This window comes from Salvia splendens, chromosome 15 (assembly GCF_004379255.2).
Source record: "Salvia splendens isolate huo1 chromosome 15, SspV2, whole genome shotgun sequence".
In the NCBI taxonomy this organism is placed as follows: Eukaryota; Viridiplantae; Streptophyta; class Magnoliopsida; order Lamiales; family Lamiaceae; genus Salvia; species Salvia splendens.
This window is the reverse complement of record NC_056046.1, coordinates 11379254-11402378: the sequence shown is the minus strand read 5'-3', so window position 1 is coordinate 11402378 and position 23125 is coordinate 11379254. Positions and strand designations below refer to the sequence as shown.

At 37.6% G+C, this 23125-nt stretch overlaps 1 protein-coding gene across 1 annotated transcript; it reads left to right on the top strand.

Annotated features, from left to right (window-relative positions):
• The first annotated feature begins 3934 nt into the window (after positions 1-3934).
• Positions 3935-22768, top strand: LOC121769000 (THO complex subunit 2-like). Its single transcript, XM_042165636.1, has 34 exons — positions 3935-4276; positions 4561-4686; positions 5679-5720; positions 6861-6920; positions 7025-7087; positions 7193-7273; positions 8035-8106; positions 8189-8236; positions 8322-8390; positions 8528-8661; positions 9661-9736; positions 10076-10269; positions 11177-11257; positions 11367-11568; positions 11653-11892; positions 11984-12064; positions 12138-12257; positions 12349-12408; positions 13179-13306; positions 16183-16279; positions 16685-16813; positions 17057-17160; positions 17297-17477; positions 17636-17817; positions 17952-18558; positions 18656-18760; positions 19115-19270; positions 19347-19427; positions 19798-20008; positions 20130-20203; positions 20318-20429; positions 20526-21514; positions 22002-22291; positions 22389-22768. The coding sequence occupies exons 1-34, from the start codon at positions 4142-4144 to the stop codon at positions 22456-22458; spliced, it is 5400 nt and encodes a 1799-aa protein (XP_042021570.1). The 5' UTR covers positions 3935-4141; the 3' UTR covers positions 22459-22768.
• Positions 22769-23125: the final 357 nt, after the last annotated feature.

Sequence of the window (23125 nt, the reverse complement as noted above, 5' to 3'; positions counted from 1 at the left end):
ATATGCATGCCAAATCCACAGTCGGTAATCAGCTACGGCCTCGAGGATCATCGTGGGATTCTTTCCCTTATAGCCGGTCGTGTAGAACCCTTTCCAGGCAGCGGGGCAGTTCTTCCACTCCCAATGCATACAATCTATGCTGCCTAACATACCCGGGAACCCATGCTTCTCCCTGTACATCTGCATCAGCTCCTGACAGTCTTCGGGGGTAGGGCTTCGAAGGTACTGTTCACGGAATATTTCAACCACACCATGACAGAAATACTTCATACATTCAAGGGCAGTCGTCTCACCGATGTGGAGGTACTCGTCCCACATGTATGTCACGCCTCCGTAGGCCAACTGGCTGATTGCCGCATTGCACTTTTGAATAGGTGTGTGGCCGGGTCTGCCAGCCGCATCGTGCCCGAAGCGGAAACACATATATCGACGCTCCAAAGCGTCAACAATACGCATAAACAGGGCTCTACTCATCCTAAAACGCCACCTGAAAAGGTTGGCGTTAAACCGCGGCTCCGGTGCGAAGTAGTCTTCATATAGCCGCTGATGTGCAGGTACGTGATCCCGCTCAATCACTGCTCGGCGGTGGACAACAGGTCGAGGTCGAGGTACCGCCGGCTGCAAGGCCCTTAGTATTAGTCGGTTTATCTCATGGGACGTATAGGCCCCCAACTCTTCATTCATTCGCCGTTCGTACTCCTCAGCATCCCCACCACTACCACCACTACTACCACCCGCGTTACTCATTTCGCGTTGTTGATCTTGTACATAAATTAAGATAGAGAGAAAACTCGTTAAAATAAGTGGTGTGAGTGAAAATGACATGCAAATCGCGTATATATAGTGTTTTGAAAATTAAATAAAAATAAATAAAAAATCGGCTTGCCGACCGGGAGCCTGCAATGGCGGCCAGCCGATTGGCGAGCGCATCGGCCAGCGCCCGGGAATCGGCGTGCGCTCACCGTTTTTCTCGCCGATTTGGTGCTCGCCTGTTGCAATGGTTCGACGAGCGGACCGGCCAGCACCGGGAATCGGCTAGCCGGTCCGCTCAGGCCGGTCCGCTCGCCGCCATTGTGGATACTCTAAATCATTCATCAAACACTAGTACTGGTCAATCATCATTCTAATTGAATTGGATAAAAAAAATATTTGGGCCAATGATGCTAGTGGTCTAGCCCCCCAATTGAAAGATACGAGCCTAATATTCACATGTTTGGATCCAAAACTGATTCTAGTGATGCAATCCATTTTTATTTTCAAAATTTCATAAAGCAATCACATTTTTCGGCAGTTTAGGCCCATTCTTGTCATATTCAAATTCAGGGCTACTTTTTAATTTTCAATATTATAGTAGTAGCTATTTTTAGTGAAAACTTAAACTGATTTTTTGTATTTTAAAGTCATAAGTCCTAAACTCTATATATTTCATGTGATCACCATTCATATGCAATAGTCTTTGTCCGGTTCTTATTATTGTTATTTATTTTATTTTTTGAATTTTATAAATTGAGTTTGATTCTATATATTATTAATGATATTACTAATTTTAAAAATTACTATTGTATAAAAAATGTTGCTCACATGATGCATACCATTATATTGTACTCCCTCTATCTCGAGTTTGTCACACTTTGATCCGCTACAAGTTATAAAATGAGTTGAAAAAGTTAGTGAAATATGAATCATATTTTTATATACTACATAATATTAGTTTATACTAGACTATGAATGAAAATGAGTTAATAGAATATATGATCTATTGTTTAAAAAAGTGAAATATAACAAATTTTATGGAATAAACGAAAATATAAAAATACGACAAACTTTATGAAACGGGGTGGAGTAATATTTGTCACTGATATCTAATCCTATAATGATGATTTGAAATCGTTCTATAGTAGGGTTAAATCTTTGGAGATATTTACACGACTTAGTTTAAAATTTACGAATGCTATAAGGCCATCCACAATAGGAATAGCCCAGCAATAGCCCAGCCACTGCCACATCATTAGCACTAAAAATCCTCCTGCCACATCATAAATAGCCCAGCCATAGCCTAGCCACATCATAAATAGCCCAGCCACATCAATAGCCACATCACTAATAACAATTATATAAAATGACATAATTAACAATCACACAATATACGGAATTTAATTTACGAGACATATACGGGAAAAGTTTAATAATACATTAATAATTTAAAAAAGTACAATAATTTAAAAAAAGTACATTAATTTAAAAAAAAATACATTAATAAAAAAGAGTGACAATTCACTCCTCGTCTCCGTCGTCGTCGCCTCCGTCGCCACCATCGCCGCCGCCACCATCGCCGGTACGACCCCCGGAGTCCACTGTGTCGCCGGTGCTCCCCCGGGCATCATCTGCATCCCGGGTACCCACCCCGGTATCGGCGGAAACCCCCCCGGCGGACTCCCCCCCATTGTGGCCCCGGGCATCATCTGCTGCCACGGGTACATGTTGTAGTACCCGGGCACCTGACCCCATCCACTTCCCACAGGGATCGTCGGAGTTTGTGACCCGCTACTCCCGGAACTAGACTCGTTGTTGAGATCCATTTCCCGTTGTTGATCTTGAACAGAAATTAAGATAGAGAGAGTACTCGTTAAAATAAGTGGTGCGAATGAAAATGACGAGCAAAGCGCGTATATATAGTGTTTCGGAAAAAAAATTTAATTTTCGTGCTAGACGGTGCGCTGGGCGATCCGGGCGCTGCAATAGCGCCGAACGGACCGCCCAGCGCCACGCGACCGCCCAGCGCTGCGCGGTTTCTCTCTCCAATCGCCCGCTGGGCGGCTGCAATAGATCGCCCAGCGAACCGCCCAGCGCCGGCGCTCGGCTGGGCGGTCGCTGGGCGCCTATTGTGAATGGCCTAATACAAATACAATATTGTTAAAACATTATTTATCAATACTAAATTTGATTCACGGTGGTTAAAGCTCTATGTTAGATTATTATTGTAAATATTACTACTCCTAATATAATTACGGTGGCTATGTTTTTTCAAAATACTATACTAGTATGAATATACATGTAAGGGCACCCGCAACGCTGTGCCGTTGCGGTTCCTATGCCGTTCCGGCGGAACGGTTCCGCGGCGGCACGCGTTGCGGGATGCGTTCCGTCGCCGTTCCGTGCCGTCGCCATTCCTATGCCGTGCCGCGTTCCGTTCCGGAGGAACGCGGAACGGAACGTTCCGCCACGCGCCGAGGCGACGTGGCGGCCTCCCATTCGACGCGTGAAGCCCACTCGCTGCCCCGCGAGTGGGCTTCGTCGGGTGACGCAATAATTCTTTTTTTTTTAAATTCAAATTTAATAATTTTTTTTTGCAACGGCAATGAGACCGTTTTTTTTATATCCGTTTTTTTATTTTTTTTTAATTTTTATTTTATTTATTTACTCTATAAATACTCCTATTTCATACTCATTTCAATCACAAACACACATCTATTCCTCTCTATTTCCACCCCAATTTTCATCTCAAATCAACTCTATTTTTCTTCTCCCAAATTTAATCAAACTAATGGATCCGTATGAACAAATGCGTCAAATTTTTTTAGGATTTTAATTGTGTGCTTTTTATTTTTTTAAGTTTAAGTTGTAATTTTTTTTAATGTTGTGTGTTTTTTAATAAAGTGTGTTTGTTTTTTAATAAAGTGTGTTTATTTAAATTGAATTGGGTTGGAAATAAAAAAAATGAAATTGAATGAATAGTAATTTAAGGAACGGTTAAGGAACGGTTAAGGAACGGAGGGTTGCAGGTTCCGTTCCTTAGTTAAGGAATGGAGTAAAAAAGTACAGTGTGGCCCTGGTTTAAGGAACGGTATAGGAACAACGTTGTGGATGGCCTAAGGCAGTGGCCGGGACGAAGTAGTATAGTTAAACAATAAAAACAAAGAGAATAATATAAAGGACACCAAAATCCCCAAATCCCAAACCCTTGTACGCGAAGAAATTCGCCTGAAACCCTAAGAATAAGAAGCCCTCTTCGATCATCGGCTAATGAGAAGCTCGGAAACAACCTTTCCGCCACTCTGCTGTGGTTTACCGCTCTGATTCCATTTTGCGGCAATTCACTTCAAACCCAGCAGCTTGATTACTCATACAGAAAGCTGAAACAATGTCTCTGCCGCCGCTGGAGTGTGTACATGTGACGGAGGACGCCGTTAAAGAATTGAAGAATCCGAATCCGAATTTCAAATTTGATTCTCCTGCTCATATTCTCCGATTTCTCTACGAACTATGCTACACCATGGTAATATTAGTTGTTTCCTCCCTGTTTCTCTGCACCCCTAGTTGTTTATCCCGGTAGTAGTTTGGGGAGGAGTGTGCTTGTTCGTGGGAGACTTGGGGCGGGGGGAGGGGGATTTTTTGCAATTATCGGTGCTTTACTTTCCTAGGTTGGGTACTTGAGTACCCTCAACCTTTTTCTTTTGGGCGATAAAATTCCTGGAAAGGTTTTTTTGCTGGGTTTCTACTGCCTGCTGGATTCAGTAAATTCTGTTTTTCCCTAATGAATGTTCGCATTGTTTTGGCTAGGTCCGAGGGGACCTGCCGTATCAGAAATGTAAAGTGGCGTTGGAGGCAGTGGAATTTTCAGATAGTGATCTGGAAGGGGATGTGGGATCATATTTTGCTGATATTGTTTCCCAGATGGCTCAAGACGTTAGTTCTTTTAACACATTCATTGGATATTGTCATCATGTATTTGTAGTAATTTTGTGCAATTGGTTTGAGCTTTTCCTTTAGTTTGCTTATGAACATAACATTCTACGTGAGAAGAGAAAGAAGTTATACCTATGAAGTACAGTACATAGTACACATTCAGACCAGAAGGAATTTGTGTTTAGATCATTTACGAGAAAACTCTGTAGTAGAAAAAAAAATTTCTTTCCATCTACAGGTTATTGTATTTATCTCTGTTGGTAGCCTCTATGTTTCTGGTATTCTTAAAATCAACCAACCTTGTAATGGTTCTTGGGCTTGTTCTTTTGCCATTAGCAATTTAATTGTGATGTTGCGAGGTTTGTATGAAAAACACCTTATAGTGCACATATAACTGAGATGCGGAGCACGTGTTAGTGACAACATGATGCAAGATATAGAACCTGTCTAATTTAGTCTGCTGAAAGAGAATCTGAATTCACAGTTGTATATCCCAAGAAGTGCCTTATTGGATTTGGTATGGCATGTTTATACCAGTAAACTGGAATATCACTCAAACTTAATTTACTCTTCTACATCCTTCTGCCTAGCTATCCCTGATCAAGCCACCATTTTGAAACTGACCATATTTATTAAGAATATTAGGTATGAGACCTGTGTAGTGATTAATTCTCAATGTTGATTTGATTGTCACTGGAAAAGAGAGGATGAATTCTGCATAATCATCAAAATTCTATTCGGCTAAACCTCTGATCAAGTAAATGAATCCTTGGAGAGGTAGCAAATAACTGATTGAATGTGTTGACTGTTCCAGCAGATGTTATTGTTCTCACGTAACTCACATGCATTAAAATTGAATTTACTGCTATGAGTTTGGCTGCTTCTATGCATTTATAATTGTGATTGTATGATAGAATCCGATAACGTCTGTGTGGATACGAAATTACATTTTTATATTCAACTCGATCTAATGCATTTCTAATTCCTTCCAGCTCACCATGCCTGGTGAATACCGCTCCCGTCTTATCAAACTGGTAAGAGTTCATGATCATCTTATTTTGAATTTACAATATACTACCATGTTTCTCTCAATGACCCCTCCCCACAAAAGAAATAATACAAATTTCCCTGCGATTCTAGAACTACAGGAATTCACTATTTTTGAATCAGAGTATACGAGTAGAGACATAATACTGGGGACATTTTCTGTGTGCCCATTTAGTAATTAAAGCACCTATTTACACAACAGAGTCATACCTTAACTAGGAAAATGCATACTTGCTCTACAAGAAATAACATTTGTACAAATCTGATCTAATAACCATGTTTTTAGTGTGGAACATTTTAGAGGAACACCATGGATAGCATTTTTGTTTAACAGATAGATAATCTAAACAATGTTAAGGAAAAAAATATCTCATTAGGAACTAGGATCCAGTGATCCAATGTTGGGCTGCACCCTGCAATTCTAACGTGCAATAGCAACTACTCCCTCTGTCCCACAATAAGAGTCCTATTTCACTTTTACCATAAATGGTAAGTAGGCCCCACATTCCACCAACTTATTCAACTCACATTTTCTTTACATTTCTTAAAACCCGTGCCATAACTAGATAGGACTCCTATTGTGGGACGGAGGGAGTAGTTATAAAAAATGGTTCTGATGTATGGATTTTATCTATGTTGTGCAACAGAAATTAATACAGTCAGTGAGTTACTAAAAATGAGAAGGTATAACAAATTGCAAACCTGCCCTATCTTGAATTCACATGCTATATTACCTTAGTACTTTGAGTAATAGCTCTGTGCTGAAATATTAATGTAACTTTGAATTGATATGGTGTAGATAATTTCTCTGTGAACTGATGTATGGATTTTATCTATGTTGTGCTACAGAAATTAATACAGTCAGTGAGTTACTAAAAATGAGAAGGTATAACAAATTGCAAACCTGCCCTATCTTGAGTTCACATGCTATATTACCTTAGTACTTTGAGTAATAGCTCTGTGCTGAAATATTAATGTAACTATGAATTGATATGGTGGTAAATAATTTCTCTGCGAACTGCTAGGCCTTTCAGAAATCATTCCTCGAAAGTATGCCTTCATTTATTTTCTAATGGTTGCCACTTTCTTATGATATTGACCCTTCTAGTTTTTTCCTTTCATTTTAGGCAAAATGGCTGGTGGACTCTGCGCTGGTTCCATTGAGATTTTTCCAGGAGCGTTGTGATGTGAGAATATTTAGTTTGAGCTGCTGTTTTTTTTTCATATATTGAGAGGAAACATTATTCATAGAGGCAGAACAGCTGACAGTTCGTTTGCACTTATATTGTAGGAAGATTTTTTGTGGGAGTGTGAAATGATTAAAATAAAGGCTGCAGATTTGAAGTCGAAGGAGGTACTTTGAGCTTCAGTTGCACATACTGGAAAGTTTGTAGCAATGCATGTCTACAGTTGAACATATAGTTCGATTTGTTCTTGAAAGTACAATTTCTGGTTTCAGGTCCGGGTCAACACACGACTTCTTTATCAACAAACTAAATTTAACTTGCTTCGTGAAGAAAGTGAAGGCTACGCCAAACTGGTAACATTTACGCTGCTGCTTCCGCAGAATTTGAGTTTTTATGTTTAATTAACCCATGGGCTTTTTTGTCAGCAATTTCATGCTCTCAATTTGGTGAATCTATAACCACTATGTGACTTGTGTTAAAAAGTTCATCTAGATCATGTTCATTTGTGTGCTAAAGCAAATTATGGGAATTTGTTTCTTTTAAAAGAAGCCTTAATGTCTTGATAAGGGTTCAGAAATAATTTGACTGAATTGGCTGTTGTAGTGAGGATTTTTTTTCCTGGTGAACATTATATACTAGGAGTATCAATCTTCAGAGATCAATTTCTTTGTCTTGGAATTTTCTCTTGGAGTGATAATCTTAGTTTTTTTGCTGGTTCAGTTTATGTTGGTTTTAAAATAGATATATTCCACTGGTTCAGTCTATGTTGGTTTTAAAATAGATATCTCATCTTTTGCTGTAAACTTTCAGTTGGTTTGTAGTAAAAACATTTCTTTGAAATGATATAAATTGTTTAGCTGGACCGTGTCTGTTTTTTCATTTGTCTCTCTGCCAAACAGTAATATGAAAGATGTTTGATTAACAATCACGTATTATTTCCAACCTCAAAAACATTAAACAAAATCACTTATTCCTACAAATATCCCAGATTACAGTCTCTCCAGTTTCAGAATTCTTTGAGTGAGTGGATTGAACTGGGTTTTTGCTCCATAAACATTGGTTAATGATTAATTTTTTCCCCTTGGTCAATAATTACATAGCCGGTGTCTTTCAGGTCACCCTCCTCTGTCAAGTTCCAGAAGTATCGACTGAAAATCAATCAGCTGCAACAGTTGGCATAATTAAGGTTATGGAAATTCTGTGTTTTATCTGTACTTTTATGTACCATTGATTCTTATTTCTGATATTTGATTTCTGAATTATTGCAGTCTTTAATCGGCCACTTTGATCTTGACCCTAATCGCGTTTTTGATATTGTAAGTTGGATGCCTGTTATGCTAATTATTTGCTTACGTATTTTTCCATCTGTTCATTTCTTACCGCTGGACATTTTATTTGAAGGTGTTGGAATGTTTTGAGCTTCAGCTTGATAACAGTGTTTTCTTGGACCTGATTCCAATATTTCCCAAGGTATTCTAGTGACGATTTTACAGTTTTTACAATCTTTCTTTTGTTTTCACATAGACCTTAAGTGTATCTTTATGCTTTTTAATACTATATCGAGGGCGTGATTGGGGTTTTATTTTATTTTATTTTATTTTATGCAGTCCCATGCTTCACAAATTCTTGGATTCAAGTTCCAGTATTTTCAGCGCAATGAAGTCAACGCTCTTGTACCGAGTGGGCTTTATCAGCTAACAGCTTTGATGGTGAAGAAAGAGTTCATTGATGTTGATAGCATGTGAGTGAATTCTGTGAACATTTTCTTTGGATTATAAGCTGGTTTACATGCACTTTGATCTGATAGTATGCAATCAAGTTTCATAAAAACTCACATCTCCTTTGTCTCTATCCACTAAATACTCAGAAGCTGCATAAATAAAACAATTTGGTGGTTTTTAATATTTGGTGTCAATCGTATGCATATCTATTCGTGTGAGAAATTCTTATGTTAGCATTATTTGTTTTGCTACATGTCTTGTGTGAGAACCATTCGTGACCAATGAACTATGTTCTCGTTTAGTCCACACTAACCTTATTTGTTTTGTTTTATACGTTTAGTTTGATTCCAACACCCCGAGATCTATTATTTACATCATTAATTAGTTCTATAAATTACATAAATGAATAAAAGCACAAATCGAACATTGATTTTATGCAATTTGTATAATTAATTATTTCAATAAATATATTTAAGATATTAGAATCACACTAAATGCATAGAACAAAAGAAACTAATGCTAACGCAGACTAAACACCAATGTTTGTGGATGATGCTCACATAAGGTATGTAACATAACATTTCTTGTATATATATCATTTACGTATTAAGTGTTGAATCTGTTGACATATGCATGAGAATGATTAGCAGGATGCTGAGGTTAATGCAGTCATATTCTGTTATGGACATGTCTAATAATGTGAAGAGGGTTTCAAAACTTTTCTCTATGCCTTGACCTTGCAGCCAGGACTTTTCTACCATATTTTGTTTTCATCAGCTCACTATCTCTTATCTCGTGATTCCATTTTTCTCCTCTTATGCTAAAATCCAATAATTTTTCTGGAATCTCATGACCTAATGGTCTGAGTTTTTATTTCGTATCCGTGTGATAATTCTTTTGTGACTTCATCTTTCATGAATCACCTTGGGCCTTTATCCTGTAACGCTAACAAATCTGTCAAGAATTCTTTTTTTTGAACTTTCAAACAGCTGCTCACATTTGATATTGTACGTCTTCAGATATCCACATTTACTTCCAAAAGACGAAGATGCATTTGAGCAGTATACTGCCTTTTCAGCTAAGAGGCTTGATGAGGTAGTTGAAACCTTTACTTGGTTACTTTGTTATTTGCAGAATGCACTTCTTTCTAATTTCATTAGTCATTCCATTTTTCTGTGACACCCTTATTGATTGTCACGCATTAGATGCTTTTTCATTTATATTGGGTTTCATTACTCAGATATCAATGGATCACTCAAATTTATCCTGATTGGCATCACTGTCTCATTTTGAAAGCATGATCACTCTGTTTATTTGTTGAGATCTCTCACCATTTACTGCTGTATACTTTTTTTGCTTTCTTTCTCTACTCAACTTTTTTCGTTGGCTGTACATATTGCACCTAATTGTCTGTTGTTCCTCTGGGGTGAATAGGCCAATAAAATTGGGAAAATAAATCTAGCTGCCACCGGAAAGGATCTCATGGATGACGAGAAACAAGGAGATGTAACTGTAGATCTTTTTACTGCTCTTGACTTGGAAACAATGGCTGTTGGTGAAAGATCACCAGATCTTGCTAATAATCAACCTCTAGGCTTACTGATGGGCTTCCTTGCTGTGGATGACTGGTAAACTGAAACTATCTAATTTAAGTTATATGGAAATTTTCTTGATTCTGAGCCAGCATCTGCTCTAATCCCTCCTCTCTTTCAATCTTTTTTGCTTTATCATGTCCTTATCAGATCAATTTCAGTTATATGATGCTTCCTTTTGGTGGATTTTACTTTATTTCTATGTTTTATTGGTGTTGGTCTTATTCCTTACTGGTCGTGAACTAGGTTTTTGATTTGTTAGAAGGACTGGTATGGCATGTAATATGTGTAACTGTTGGTAATAGTATATCCTCAACTTGCATGTACACACTACTGAAGTCCTTTAGCAATTTACAGTTGAAAACCTGGAAACCTTCCAGAATGTAGATCTTTGGTTCAGTTGGGAAGCATATTTATGGAACATTGATTCCCTTGGGCACCAATAAGCAAAAGGTTGTCTACTAACAAGCTTTTCTGTGTGATCCGTTTATGGATTGTAAATTAGTCATCGTCACTGATGAAATTAAACCAAATCAGATAGAGGCACAATAGTAATAATGACCACATAAATAATGCAAAAGATTATCAATGTTGGAGGGCCATATCACAGTTGTATCATCTGCACCTAAAGACGGTCAGTGCAATGGTGATGTATCAGCTGAAATTCCATGTAATATCCTGGATAATCTCAAGAACAGTCTCAATGATTTCGACCCATTAGGTGTAGATTCATACCTTGCTTTATCGAGTTATTAACCCTTCGGTCTAGAATTTTCCAGGTTTAAATACTCATGTCCTGAACCCCTGCCCCCCACCTCCACTTTCATTTCCTTAAAGCCTCTATTTATGCCTTTAGCTTCTATCTAAGCCAATGGGGATAGTAGATAATTTCCATTAAGAACCAAGATATGGTGCGACTTACTCTTTGCATTTGATGTATCAGGTTTCATGCTCATCAACTGTTGGAGCGCCTTTCCCTCCTTAATCCCATGGAGTATGTGCAAATTAGTCGTGGATTGTTTAGGTAAGGGATCATATTTTGTGCAGTAAGGTTTCAATTTTAAAAATGAAAATGCTATGTCATTTCCTCTAGCATGAAATTCTAATGTTACTTCTTTTGTCTTTTTGTCCAGACTCATTGAAAAAACAATATTACCAGCTTACAAATTAGTATGTCAAACACAACTTTCAACCGCTGGCACTTCTTCTGCTTCTAGTGCTGATTCGAATCTCGGAAGTTCAAATAGATCATTCATCAATTTACCAAAAGAACTATTTGAAATGCTTGCTTCTGCTGGACCCTATCTCTACCGTGATGCTTTGTTACTGCAGAAGGTCTGTCATCCTAATCCTGGCATTTATCGTGCTTACTGTTTCCTTTTCTTAAGTTCTCTTTCCTGATCTCTGTACCTTGTGCAGATATCCAGAGTGCTCAGAGGTTATTACATGTGTGCACTGGATCTTGTTAATGATGATGGGGCATTTGGTTCCCATTCTGTTACGGAGAGAATTCAAAATCCTCGCCTTCACCTGAAGGATGCAAGATTGAGAATCGATGAAGCACTTGGAATGTGCCTGCTTCCTTCTCTGCAGTTGATACCTGCAAATCCTGCAGTTGGTCAGGAAATATGGGAACTTTTAAGTCTCCTTCCTTACGAGGTTACTATTTAAAACAAATCCTATGTTTCGATCTTCCGATTTAGAATCAGTTCAGTTTATCTGAGTTATGGTCTTATTTTTTTTCCATTAGGTGCGCTATCGTTTATACGGCGAATGGGAAAAAGATGATGAACGATTTCCCATGATTTTGGCAGCCAGGCAAACCGCAAGGGTACAAATTATTTGCTTATAGTGCTTTGTTTCATTCATCTAGTAATGTGTAGTAAAATGATCATCTTCTGTAGTTGGATACTCGAAGAATTTTAAAACGCCTTGCCAAGGAAAATCTTAAGCAGCTTGGAAGAATGGTTGCTAAATTGGCTCATGCCAATCCAATGACAGTTCTTCGAACAATTGTTCATCAGGTTGTATATGTAGCTCAGTAGATTAGTTCAGTTAATACTTAGCCTTTAGCTAAATAAATGAATATGAGTATTTGACTACTCTAATACGCAGATAGAGGCTTACAGGGATATGATCACTCCAGTTGTCGATGCATTTAAGTACTTGACTCAGGTATATCATCTATGACTTTATTCTTCTCTCTCTTCATCTTATATTCTTATTTGTTTTTTTGCAACTTATTCACCAAAGTATTCGTTTCTGATAAAGAATATGAGTATGCAGGTAGGTTTTTGACTTTCTAGTTTCCCTAGCTGTTTTTTTCTTACTAAAACAAAATTGTATGTTCTAATTTAGGAAAATTTTAATTCAGCATTTCTTATGTATTCGAGAACATTGGATATGAAAAATATATTTCACAATCTCATTGGTTCAGTGCTTGTTTTAATAATGGTAGCAAAGAAGCACTCGGAACACCATTGGTATTTTTGTGATTAGATGATCAGAACACCCATACCCTGAATCATTAATTGAGTTTCTTTTTCAACATCCTAAACCGAAGGACATTTTATTTGGTCTGCTTATTATCTTTGTGCTATGACATGCAAAGTCTATTAAATCAGATAATTTCTGCAGTTTGCCCACTTTTTTGTGCTGTGAGGTGCAGAGTTCATTAAATTGGTTTTGTAACTTTCTTTGTAGTAATAGTATTACAGACTAAAAGCTGAGGTCTTATGACCTGGAGGACGTTCTTTTCATAATTTTTGCATCCTTCCCACAAAATAGTGCATGAGATGCACACTATCATGAAGCAGCTGCCTTCAGTATTTTTCTCGTGTCTTGGAAGAATTTACTATATCATCATGATTTTCCGTGTACAATCTTATTTAGTTTGCACACCCTCATCGTTTAATTATTTCTAATGCTTTCTGCTTTCTTAACAGCTCGAGTATGATATATTGGAGTATGTTGTGATTGAACGCTTGGCTCAAGGTGGACGTGAAAAGCTAAAAGATGATGGCCTCAATTTGTCGGATTGGCTCCAATCGCTGGCGTCATTTTGGGGTCACTTGTATGGATCTTTTTCACCACTATATAGCTTTGACTTGCTTGTTATATGTTTATGATATACTGCTGATTTGTCTTCTTCCTTTTTGAGTATGTGATGCCTTTGAAATTCTTTATTTGATGTGTATTTGTCTTTACATGAATCCAAATGGTTTAATTGGTGAACATATACTAGTTTTCTCTGTGAAGTGCTTGCTTTAAATTAAAAAAATTGTAGTTTTCTACTTCATCTTTTACCCTTTCTGTACCTTTTTTTTATATGTTCTTCAAGGTGTTGGGTCATGTTCATATTTTTTCTCTTTGCTTTTGTTTTTTTTTTCTGGAAAACTTTTATCTAGGGAATTGTTTTGCACTTATATAACAATTTAGTCTAAATGTGATATATTATTTCTGCAAAGAACTTAGATTTCCCCAGCTAATGCTCTACCCAGTTTGCGGGTTATTTTCTGGAGATGCTGGTTAGTGGGAGCTAGAGATGTGGTGGATCTGGCAGATTGGCTATACAGTTTACCTTCCTGTTTTGCATTCACAACGATCAAAATAAATCTGATCACTAGACAAGGAATGTTTGTTTAATTTGGGGTAAAGAAGCCTGTCTGAGAGGCGAGGAAATGCCTTATCCTCCCTGCCCATGTAGTTTCTGTATTCTCTCTTGGTGCCCAACTATTGTCCTGAGGAGATTGGGTGGGCTAGCTACTTTGGCTAGTGGAAGATTGCCATTTTATATCGGAACGGATTTGCTGGTGTTGGTTAGATTTTGTCATCTTGGTGTTTTAACTTCATTAACATCAGAGGGCTCTAGCTATTAGCTCATTGCTTGTGGAGAGTATGATCTGTTTGACGTCTTAGGTGAACAAAGTTGATCATAATCTGAACTGGTAGTTTGAAAATGGGATGGTTATTGTCATTGCTAAGATATTCTCGAATCCATTAGACGTATCTGTTTTGCCAATGGGAGTGATTGTCAAAACAAATGGAGTATGTTGGGTACTGAAGAAGTAATTAAATTTTTGGGGGTGGTGTAAACGCTTATGGCCATACTCTACTGCATTTCTTACTTTTTTGGACTTCATAAGACCCAATTATAGGGTGGAGTTCAGATTATTGCTATGTGTTGGAGACAATGAATATTCCAAGTGATTTATTACCCCTCTTAATGTGTTGGTTGCTTATTGCCTTGGTCATGGGTAAATCATCCATGAGCTCTACTAAGAGATGCACTTGGACAAGAATGACCAAGAACTGCTTCTCTTCTGTTTAACCCCTCAAGGTGGCATTATTGGTAATTTTTAGCGTATGCAATCCTGCTAAGGAGAGGATTGTATTGGAGTTCTGTTGGCAAGCATACTCTTTTAGCACTTCATCCTTCTAGCGATTAATATTGGGGTTAATTGGGAAGATCAAATGAGTTTTCTTTCTGCCATTGGTGCTTTGAAGAAGGGCACTCTTGTTTTTCTTGTGCATCATCCACCAAAGCTCTGAAGTTTCGATGTCCAAATGAATGTATGATTGAGAGGCATTTGACAGAAACATGAGTTTGATGTCAATCAAGGCTAGTAAGTTGTAAGATTTACGAACATATCGATGTTGGATATACATTGTATACAATATTATATTGCCATATAATATTAATTAAACAAATTCTTGATTTGATCACCAGTTTATGTTTCTATGCTCCATCTTCCTGTTGCGGTGCTTGCACTGTGAGTAGAGTGACTAATGTCTTATTGGTTCTAAGATGAAAAATTCTTGAAATATTTATTTTTAGTCAATATCAAGTAACCTACAATTGTAGCACTAGGCATTTCTTTTTAGTGTCCATGACTCCATATTGAAGAATACTAGTAATAATCTTTACATTTGTTGGGGTTCTCTTGCTTGATTGATGTTGGTTGAAGGGCAGTCTGGGAATAGATGTCTAATGTTTCATTGTAGTTTGTTCATAGTTGAAGTATGATATTTTGTTGGAGTCGATGATGTGATATTACTCAAAACTATTTTGCATGTTTTCCATTGTTGACGAGTGTGGGTCAAAGGATATTCTTTTAGTTATTTGGACAGAGTATACCACTGGAATTTCTTTGCAAACTATTGCTCATATTTTTTTGATCGCACCTTCAATTTTGTTACCGTTTCTTTTAGCTTGAGTTGGTTGCTAGCCTGTGTTATTTATGCTGGCAACTTGTAAAGGCTATACCTGAATCAGCCTTTTCTGAGGTGATATGGACCATATGTGCCCATCCAAAGTTGATTCTAACTAGGACCAGCATAAGTGAAAATCTTTATTATGCAGTAATGAAATTAATTATAAGTGATTCTGAAAACTATATCTTTACTTAAGACTATAGGGTGTCTGCATGCTGATGGTAGTAGGTAGATGAATTATTAGTGATTAAAAAATTGTGATTATAGTTTAATTCTCTAAACACACAAAAGATTAATATTAAATGTCTAGTTTCACTCACAAACCTTGTCGTTTGGTTTGTCCACTGTCCCCATTGCTAAATATCTTTAATAGTTTGTTTAAGGATAAAATTTTGTTGAAGAGCCTGGAACTTTGATCTTTGTTTCTCTAAGCGTTAAGTTCTGTCTTATGCAAAGTCTTTTCTTATATACACTGCTGGTTTTCCTGTGGTGCTATGTAAATCATAACGACAATGTTTGAACAATTTCTGTATTTTGTATGAATTAGAAGGATAACCTGAGTTCTAACTTCCTTGAATCATGGGTTATTGTAGTAGTTTGTCAATTTTTTATAAATCCTGTTGTTGAGTCCATATATTTTTAGTTGACTGTTACTTGATTATTTTTGAGTTTTTCTGTTTGCTTTAGATGTAAGGCCTGGCATATGGTTAAGGAACCTTATTTTATTTATTTTAGGTGTAAAAAGTATCCGTCGATGGAGCTCAGGGGCCTTTTCCAATATCTCGTCAATCAGTTGAAAAGGGGCAATGGGATTGAGCTTGTCCTACTGCAGGTTGTAATTTCCTGATTTTTGTCAGTACATGTTTATTGCTATAGTATATTGTGTTTATAAATGCTCCATGGTTTCTTATACTCCCTCCGTTCCATAGTAATAGAGTCATTTTGCCATTTTGGCACGTTCCATAGTAATAGAGTCATTTTCCTTTTTAGTAAAAGTCAACACATTTTTCCACACCTACTTTACTCTCTCTTACTTTTTTCCTCTTCATCTCTCTACCTTTTTCATTTTCCACTTTATTCTCTCTTTACTTAACTCACCTAACACAAATTTTCTTAATCTCCGTGCCGAAAAGAAATGCCTCCATTACTATGGAACGGAGGGAGTACAAAAGATGTGTTTCTCATCTCATACATGTTACTGAACATCTGCATATGTGTTTTCATGGATTCTTTACAGGAACTAATTCAACAGATGGCTAATGTCCAATACACTGAAAACATGACGGAGGATCAATTGGATGCGATGGCTGGAAGTGATACACTCCGTTATCAGGCAACATCATTTGGCATGCCAAGGAATAACAAGGTGCTTTTTCAACATACTGAGTCAAAACTCACTGTAGCTCATTTGTGAATTTACTTGTTTGGTACTTGACAGTAATCATTATCCTACTTATCCATGACAACTATCGTACTTATATTCGTTTCTATATTAGCTTTATATGGTGTTTGTTGAATACTTGAATTGTGAAATAGTCTACCCCTCTAAATGACTGCATATTAAAAATTTAATTTATAGACTTTAAGAGGTCTTCCCCTATGGTAACAGGCACTAATGAAGTCCATGAACAGACTCAGAGATTCTTTATTCGCAAAGGAAGAACCCAAATTGGCCATTCCCCTTTTGCTGCTGATAGCTCAGCATCGTTCTGTGTAAGCTCTCTAGATTTTGGTTACCATTTTCACGAGATGAACAGACTATTGCTGGCATTTTACACATTTGCATTGATTGCCAATGAGTGGTCTCAGTTATGTAACAATTTTCTAATGCTGTGTAATTGTTTTCCAGGGTTGTTATTAAAGCAGATGTGCCTTATATAAAAATGGTCTGTGAACAGTTTGATAGATGCCATGGGACCCTCCTGCAGTATGTGGAATTTCTGTGTAGTGCGGTGACACCTACGTCAAGTTATGCTTTACTTATTCCCACTCTTGATGAACTTGTGCATCAATATCATCTTGATCCTGAGGTCTCTTTATTTAATTTTTATTCCTTGGAACTCTTTCTTGTTTGTTTGTTTGTGTGTGAAGCTATTGAAGTTATGCAAGTTTTAATGCATAACAAATTGCTCAAGTAAATATTGAATCTAGTACTTAAAGCATTGTTGTTCCTTTCTGTATAATATAGGTCGCCTTTTTGATTTATCGGCCAGTGATGAGACTCTTCAAGTGTCAGAATAGTTCCAGTTCCTTCTGGCCTTTAGTGAGTAAGGAAAAAGAGGACCCTGCGAGTGCTGACATGGAGTCTGAAGCTTCAGATTTGCTTTCTACGTTGGCTCTGGATCTTGGATCTGCTCGCAAACATATCTCGTAACCATTCTGGCTATCTCTTATCTTCTGATTTTCACTTTTACTTTGATTGCTGATGTCATTTGTATATTAATATAGGTAACACTATAACAGCATGTTGCTATCTGCTGAAATTAATAGGTTATCTTTTGCAGATGGCTCAATCTCCTTGACACTGTAAAGACAATGCTGCCTCCAAAAGCATGGAATAGCTTGTCTCCCGATTTGTACGCTACTTTCTGGGGTCTTACATTGTATGATCTCCATGTACCGAGAAATCGTTATGAATCTGAAATTGCGAAGCTGCATGGATCTCTTAAAGCTCTTGAAGAACTTTCGGATAATTCTAGTTCTGCAATTGCTAAGAGGAAAAAAGATAAGGAAAGAATTCAAGAGTCTCTTGATCGATTAACTTCAGAACTTCAGAAGCATGAAGAACATGTCGAGTCTGTACGACGTCGACTTGCTCATGAAAAGGATACATGGCTGAGTTCATGCCCAGATACCTTAAAAATCAACATGGAATTTCTGCAGCGTTGTATATTTCCTCGCTGCACGTTCAGTATGCCAGATGCTGTATACTGCGCCAATTTTGTTAATACACTTCATTCCTTAGGAACACCATTCTTCAACACTGTAAATCACATCGATGTTTTGATATGCAAAACATTACAACCGATGATATGCTGCTGTACTGAGTATGAAGTGGGTCGACTTGGAAGGTTCTTATTTGAGACACTGAAAACTGCTTATCATTGGAAGGTCCGAGTTTATTGTTGTACACCACTTCCAAGTTTTTGATATTTTGTATCTTTTGAATGCTTGAATGCCCATTTGTTAATTAGAACTTTATCTGCAGAGTGATGAATCAATATATGAGAGAGAGTGTGGGAACATGCCAGGATTTGCTGTCTATTATAGATATCCGAACAGCCAGCGTGTCACCTATGGTCAATTTATCAAGGTAGGTCGGTGGATAAATGATAATTTTCTATTGAGCCTTGATGTTGGTCTGACTTTGCATGCCACCTCGCCCTCTGAATCATGTTGTTGTCAATCACTGTCCACTCAGTGTTAACTGAGCTGATATTCAGTCAATTGACTAATATCCAAGTACCATGCAGTACTACTTACTGTTACAGGGCTCGAGAATGTGCATGTAGCCATGTACCACCATCATATCAACTTGCCTTTTATAGACCTGAACCCCAACAATCGCTTTTGCCTTTTACGTTGTATAATGAGTTTATATTGGTGGTCATAAATTATTCAGTTTCTTTTTCCACGTCTACTAAAATCAGTATAATCTTGCTCGAAGGTACATTGGAAATGGAGCCAACGGATCACTAAGCTACTCATTCAGTGCTTGGAATCAACTGAGTATATGGAAATTCGGAATGCCCTCATTATGCTAACTAAGATATCAAGTGTTTTTCCTGTTACTCGTAAGACTGGCATCAATCTTGAAAAGCGGGTAAACTATTGTTTTTTTTAATGTTACTAGATTTGCACGAATCAGGCTTAGAACAATCTCTTTTTATTTTGCACAGGTGGCCAAAATAAAAAGTGATGAAAGAGAGGATCTTAAAGTTTTAGCAACTGGTGTTGGTGCAGCATTGGCTGCTAGAAAGGTAAACTGTGAAAAACCTTATTTTTATCTTGTTATTAAAGTTGACCAAGCCAACTGAGTAGAAGCTGTTTGGAAAACAATTTCATTTCCTATCGATTAAGTGATATTAAGGTAATTTTCTAGAGCTGATTTCCAGTGAGAGATCTAATATTCTATGGTTAGTTTTTGCTTGTAAAATTGCTATAAAACTGGGATATGTGCTTCCTTGATTAGTTAAATTTTGTTTCGAGTTTAGTTTGCTTCACATCATCATTGTGACCTTGCAGTATACTTTCCAGAGTTCCAGCATTGTGGATATATATAGCAATTTGTTTCTTTACTCAGAAAATATATGAGTTAATCTTAATCTCTACATTTCTTTCTGTTGGCAGCCATCATGGGTTACAGATGAGGAATTTGGCATGGGTTATCTAGATATAAAGGCTGCTCCAGCCCCTGCTTCTAGGTCATTGTCATCTAATGCTAACACCCTGCAAAATGGGGCTGTTTCACAGGCCGATCAAATGGGGGGCAGAACTGTTTCTGTTGGAAACTTGCTTTCGGATTCTGGGAATCACGGCAGAGATTCTAGAAGAACAGATGGTAATATAGAAAGATAAAGTTGACTTGCTGAAATCCAAGCCAGCTTAATTGAAAGCTGAAAGTCTGGGATCATAATGTGTCTGATCAATGTTTTCTTCTGTCAACTGATTTGCATTCTCAGTTGACAATCTAAAACAGGTGGATGAATCAGCAAACAGACAATCGGAAGAGAACTCAAAAGCTAAAGAACCTGAGGTACGGACCAGAGAACTTCTAGAGCTCTATGCCTTGACATTTTCCCTTTAATTATTTTATGATATCTATATACTACTACTTATATGCTGTTTAACTATTAACTTATGGTTACAGACAAGGCCTGTGGTGAAAAGGTCTTCAGCAGCTGGATCCCTTGCTAAGCCGGCGAAGACAGATCCTGCTAAAGAAGATGATAAACCAATAAAAAACGTTGGCAGAGCTTCAGGTTCATCCTCTAGTGATATATGTGTATATACATATATCTACTTATCCCTAGATAGCTGTCTAATTGAAGTTGCTAAAATTTCTTCTGGAATTTCAGGAAATGCTACCTCTACTGCTTCTGCTAAAGTGACTAACTCATCCACTAGATCTTCAGACTTCCATTCTGAAACAAAAGTGGAGGTCACAAATTCAAAATCTTCTGATTCAAAGATTCATGGGGGGAAAGATGATGGGATGGAATACTCTGATGTGAAACAATCATCTTCTAGGTCTACACATTCTCCTAGGCATGAGAATCTTATTGCAACTTCTAAGTCTACTGAGAAATCTCAAAAAAGAACTAGTCCTGCTGAAGACCTTGACCGACTAAATAAACGCCGCAAGAGTGACATTGATTCAAGAGAGACGGACAGTGGTGAGGTTCGATTATCTGAAAGGGAGAGGTCAAATGATTTGCGAGCTACGGATAAAATTCACATGGCAGCATCTGAGAAATCAGGCTCTGATGAACAGGTCAGTAGCAGGGTTACAGATAGGGCAGTGGATAAATCAAAAGAAAAGAGCAGTGAAAGATATGATAGGGATCATCGGGAAAGAGTAGAGCGCCCTGACAAGTCACGTGGCGATGATTTTTTATCTGAAAAATTGAGAGACAGGTCACTGGAAAGGCATGGAAGAGAGCGTTCGGTTGAAAGAGTACAAGAAAGGGGTGCGGACAGGAACTTTGATAGACTGGCCAAGGATGATAGGAATAAAGATGACAGAGGCAAAGTAAGGTATAATGAAGCATCTGTTGAGAAATCTCATGGAGATGAAAAATTTCATGGGCAAAATTTGCCTCCTCCTCCACCTCTGCCACCTCATGTGATCCCCCAATCTGTTAGTGCCAGCAGCAGGAGAGATGATGATACTGATAGGCGATTTGGAAATGCAAGACATACACAAAAGCTTTCACCTAGGCATGATGAGAGAGAAAAGAGAAGATCTGAAGAGAATGCTTCAGTATTACAAGATGACACGAAGCGGAGACGAGACGATGAATTTCGAGATAGAAAGCGCGATGAGCGTGATGCAACATCAATAAAGGTACATGAAAGTGTCACTCGTCTTTATTCTTTTGTATGCTTGGGTGATCTTCCTTGCTAATTTTAGAACATTCGAAGTTAAATATTAAGCCTCCCAGGAACATGCTATAGATGAGGCGGTCATCCAACATAGTCACCGATCCTGGTTCTGACCTGACCCGACCCCTACTTACCTTATGAAGTATTTTAGATTAAATATGAACCATAGTAATCTCTAGGTTTCTTATATTCCCTCCGTTTCCTAAAAATAGAAACTCTTTCTTTTTTGGTCCGTTTCTTAAAAGTAGAAACTCTCCATTTTAGGAAAGTTCTTTGTCTCTAATGAGGTGATATCCATTTTTCACTAGCACACCTTTTTTTTTCTATCTCACTCTTACTTTACCAATTTTACATTAAAACCCGTGCCGTTTTAAAAGTTTCTATTTTTAGGAAACAAAGGAAGTATGTTTTAGACTACACATTTTTTCTCAAATGAATGATATGTGTAGATGGATGAGAGGGAGAGGGAAAAAACAAACGCCAACAAGGAAGAAGTCGATTTAAATGCTACTAAGAGACGGAAACTCAAAAGGGAGCATATGGCATCAGAACCTGGAGAGTATTTACCACCTGCACCCTCACCTGCACCCATGCCAGTTAGTTTACCGCAGACTCATGATGTAAGAGATAGGGTTGACCGCAAGGGGGCTATAGTGCAACGCCCAAATTATGTTGAGGAGCCCGGCCTACGGGTCCACAGCAAAGAAGCAGCCAACAAAACCCGCCGTGATGCTGATCCGTATCCTTATTTTTAACCTGCGGCACATGTTGAAAATATATATTATTTGATCGTGCATTTCTCAGTTAATTTTTGCAGCCTTAACTTTGGATTTCAGAATGTATGATAGAGAGTGGGAAGATGACAAGAGACAGAGAGCTGAACCAAAGAGGCGGCATCGCAAGTAAATCAATCATATTCAGGAATTGAAGCTTGCTAATTGGAAGGGGGAAAAGACCCCTAGTGTATGTTTCTGCATCCTGGCAGTGGCTGCCTAGTTTTTTTATGTTTGATTATTTCAAGGAAAATACTTCCTCCCGAGTTTCATGGGCTTAAATTTAATTGTCCCTCAAAAACACCGCTATAATGTACAATTCCGTGCAAGTTCCATATGGATAATGTTGAATTTGTGGATGTAACATTTTTGCTTTATTCACTTGTAATGATTATTCAGGCAGAGAAGAGTATCACAATATATTCAGTTTCTTTTAGTTAGAACCGCTAGTGCAAAACAAGGATTAGTATTACTCCATTATATGTATGAAATTCTCATTAAAATGTTACTACTACTACTTAATACTGTCAATATTGTATACTAAGATAATGTAAATAATGGAATGCGTGAGGTAGGAATAAGGTAATTTTCCCTCTACTAAATCAAAATCGAAGTAACAGTTTAATATTATTACCACTAGTTTGATATAAATAACTAGTCAAAAGTTTACGCATGCAATATTATATTATTTGAAACTTCCATGAAATCCTAGTATTATACTGTACTAATCATAACTTGTTCATTACAGTATTAGATTTTTTTCTAATTGCAGATTGATGATGTTATCATTGTTTTGATAC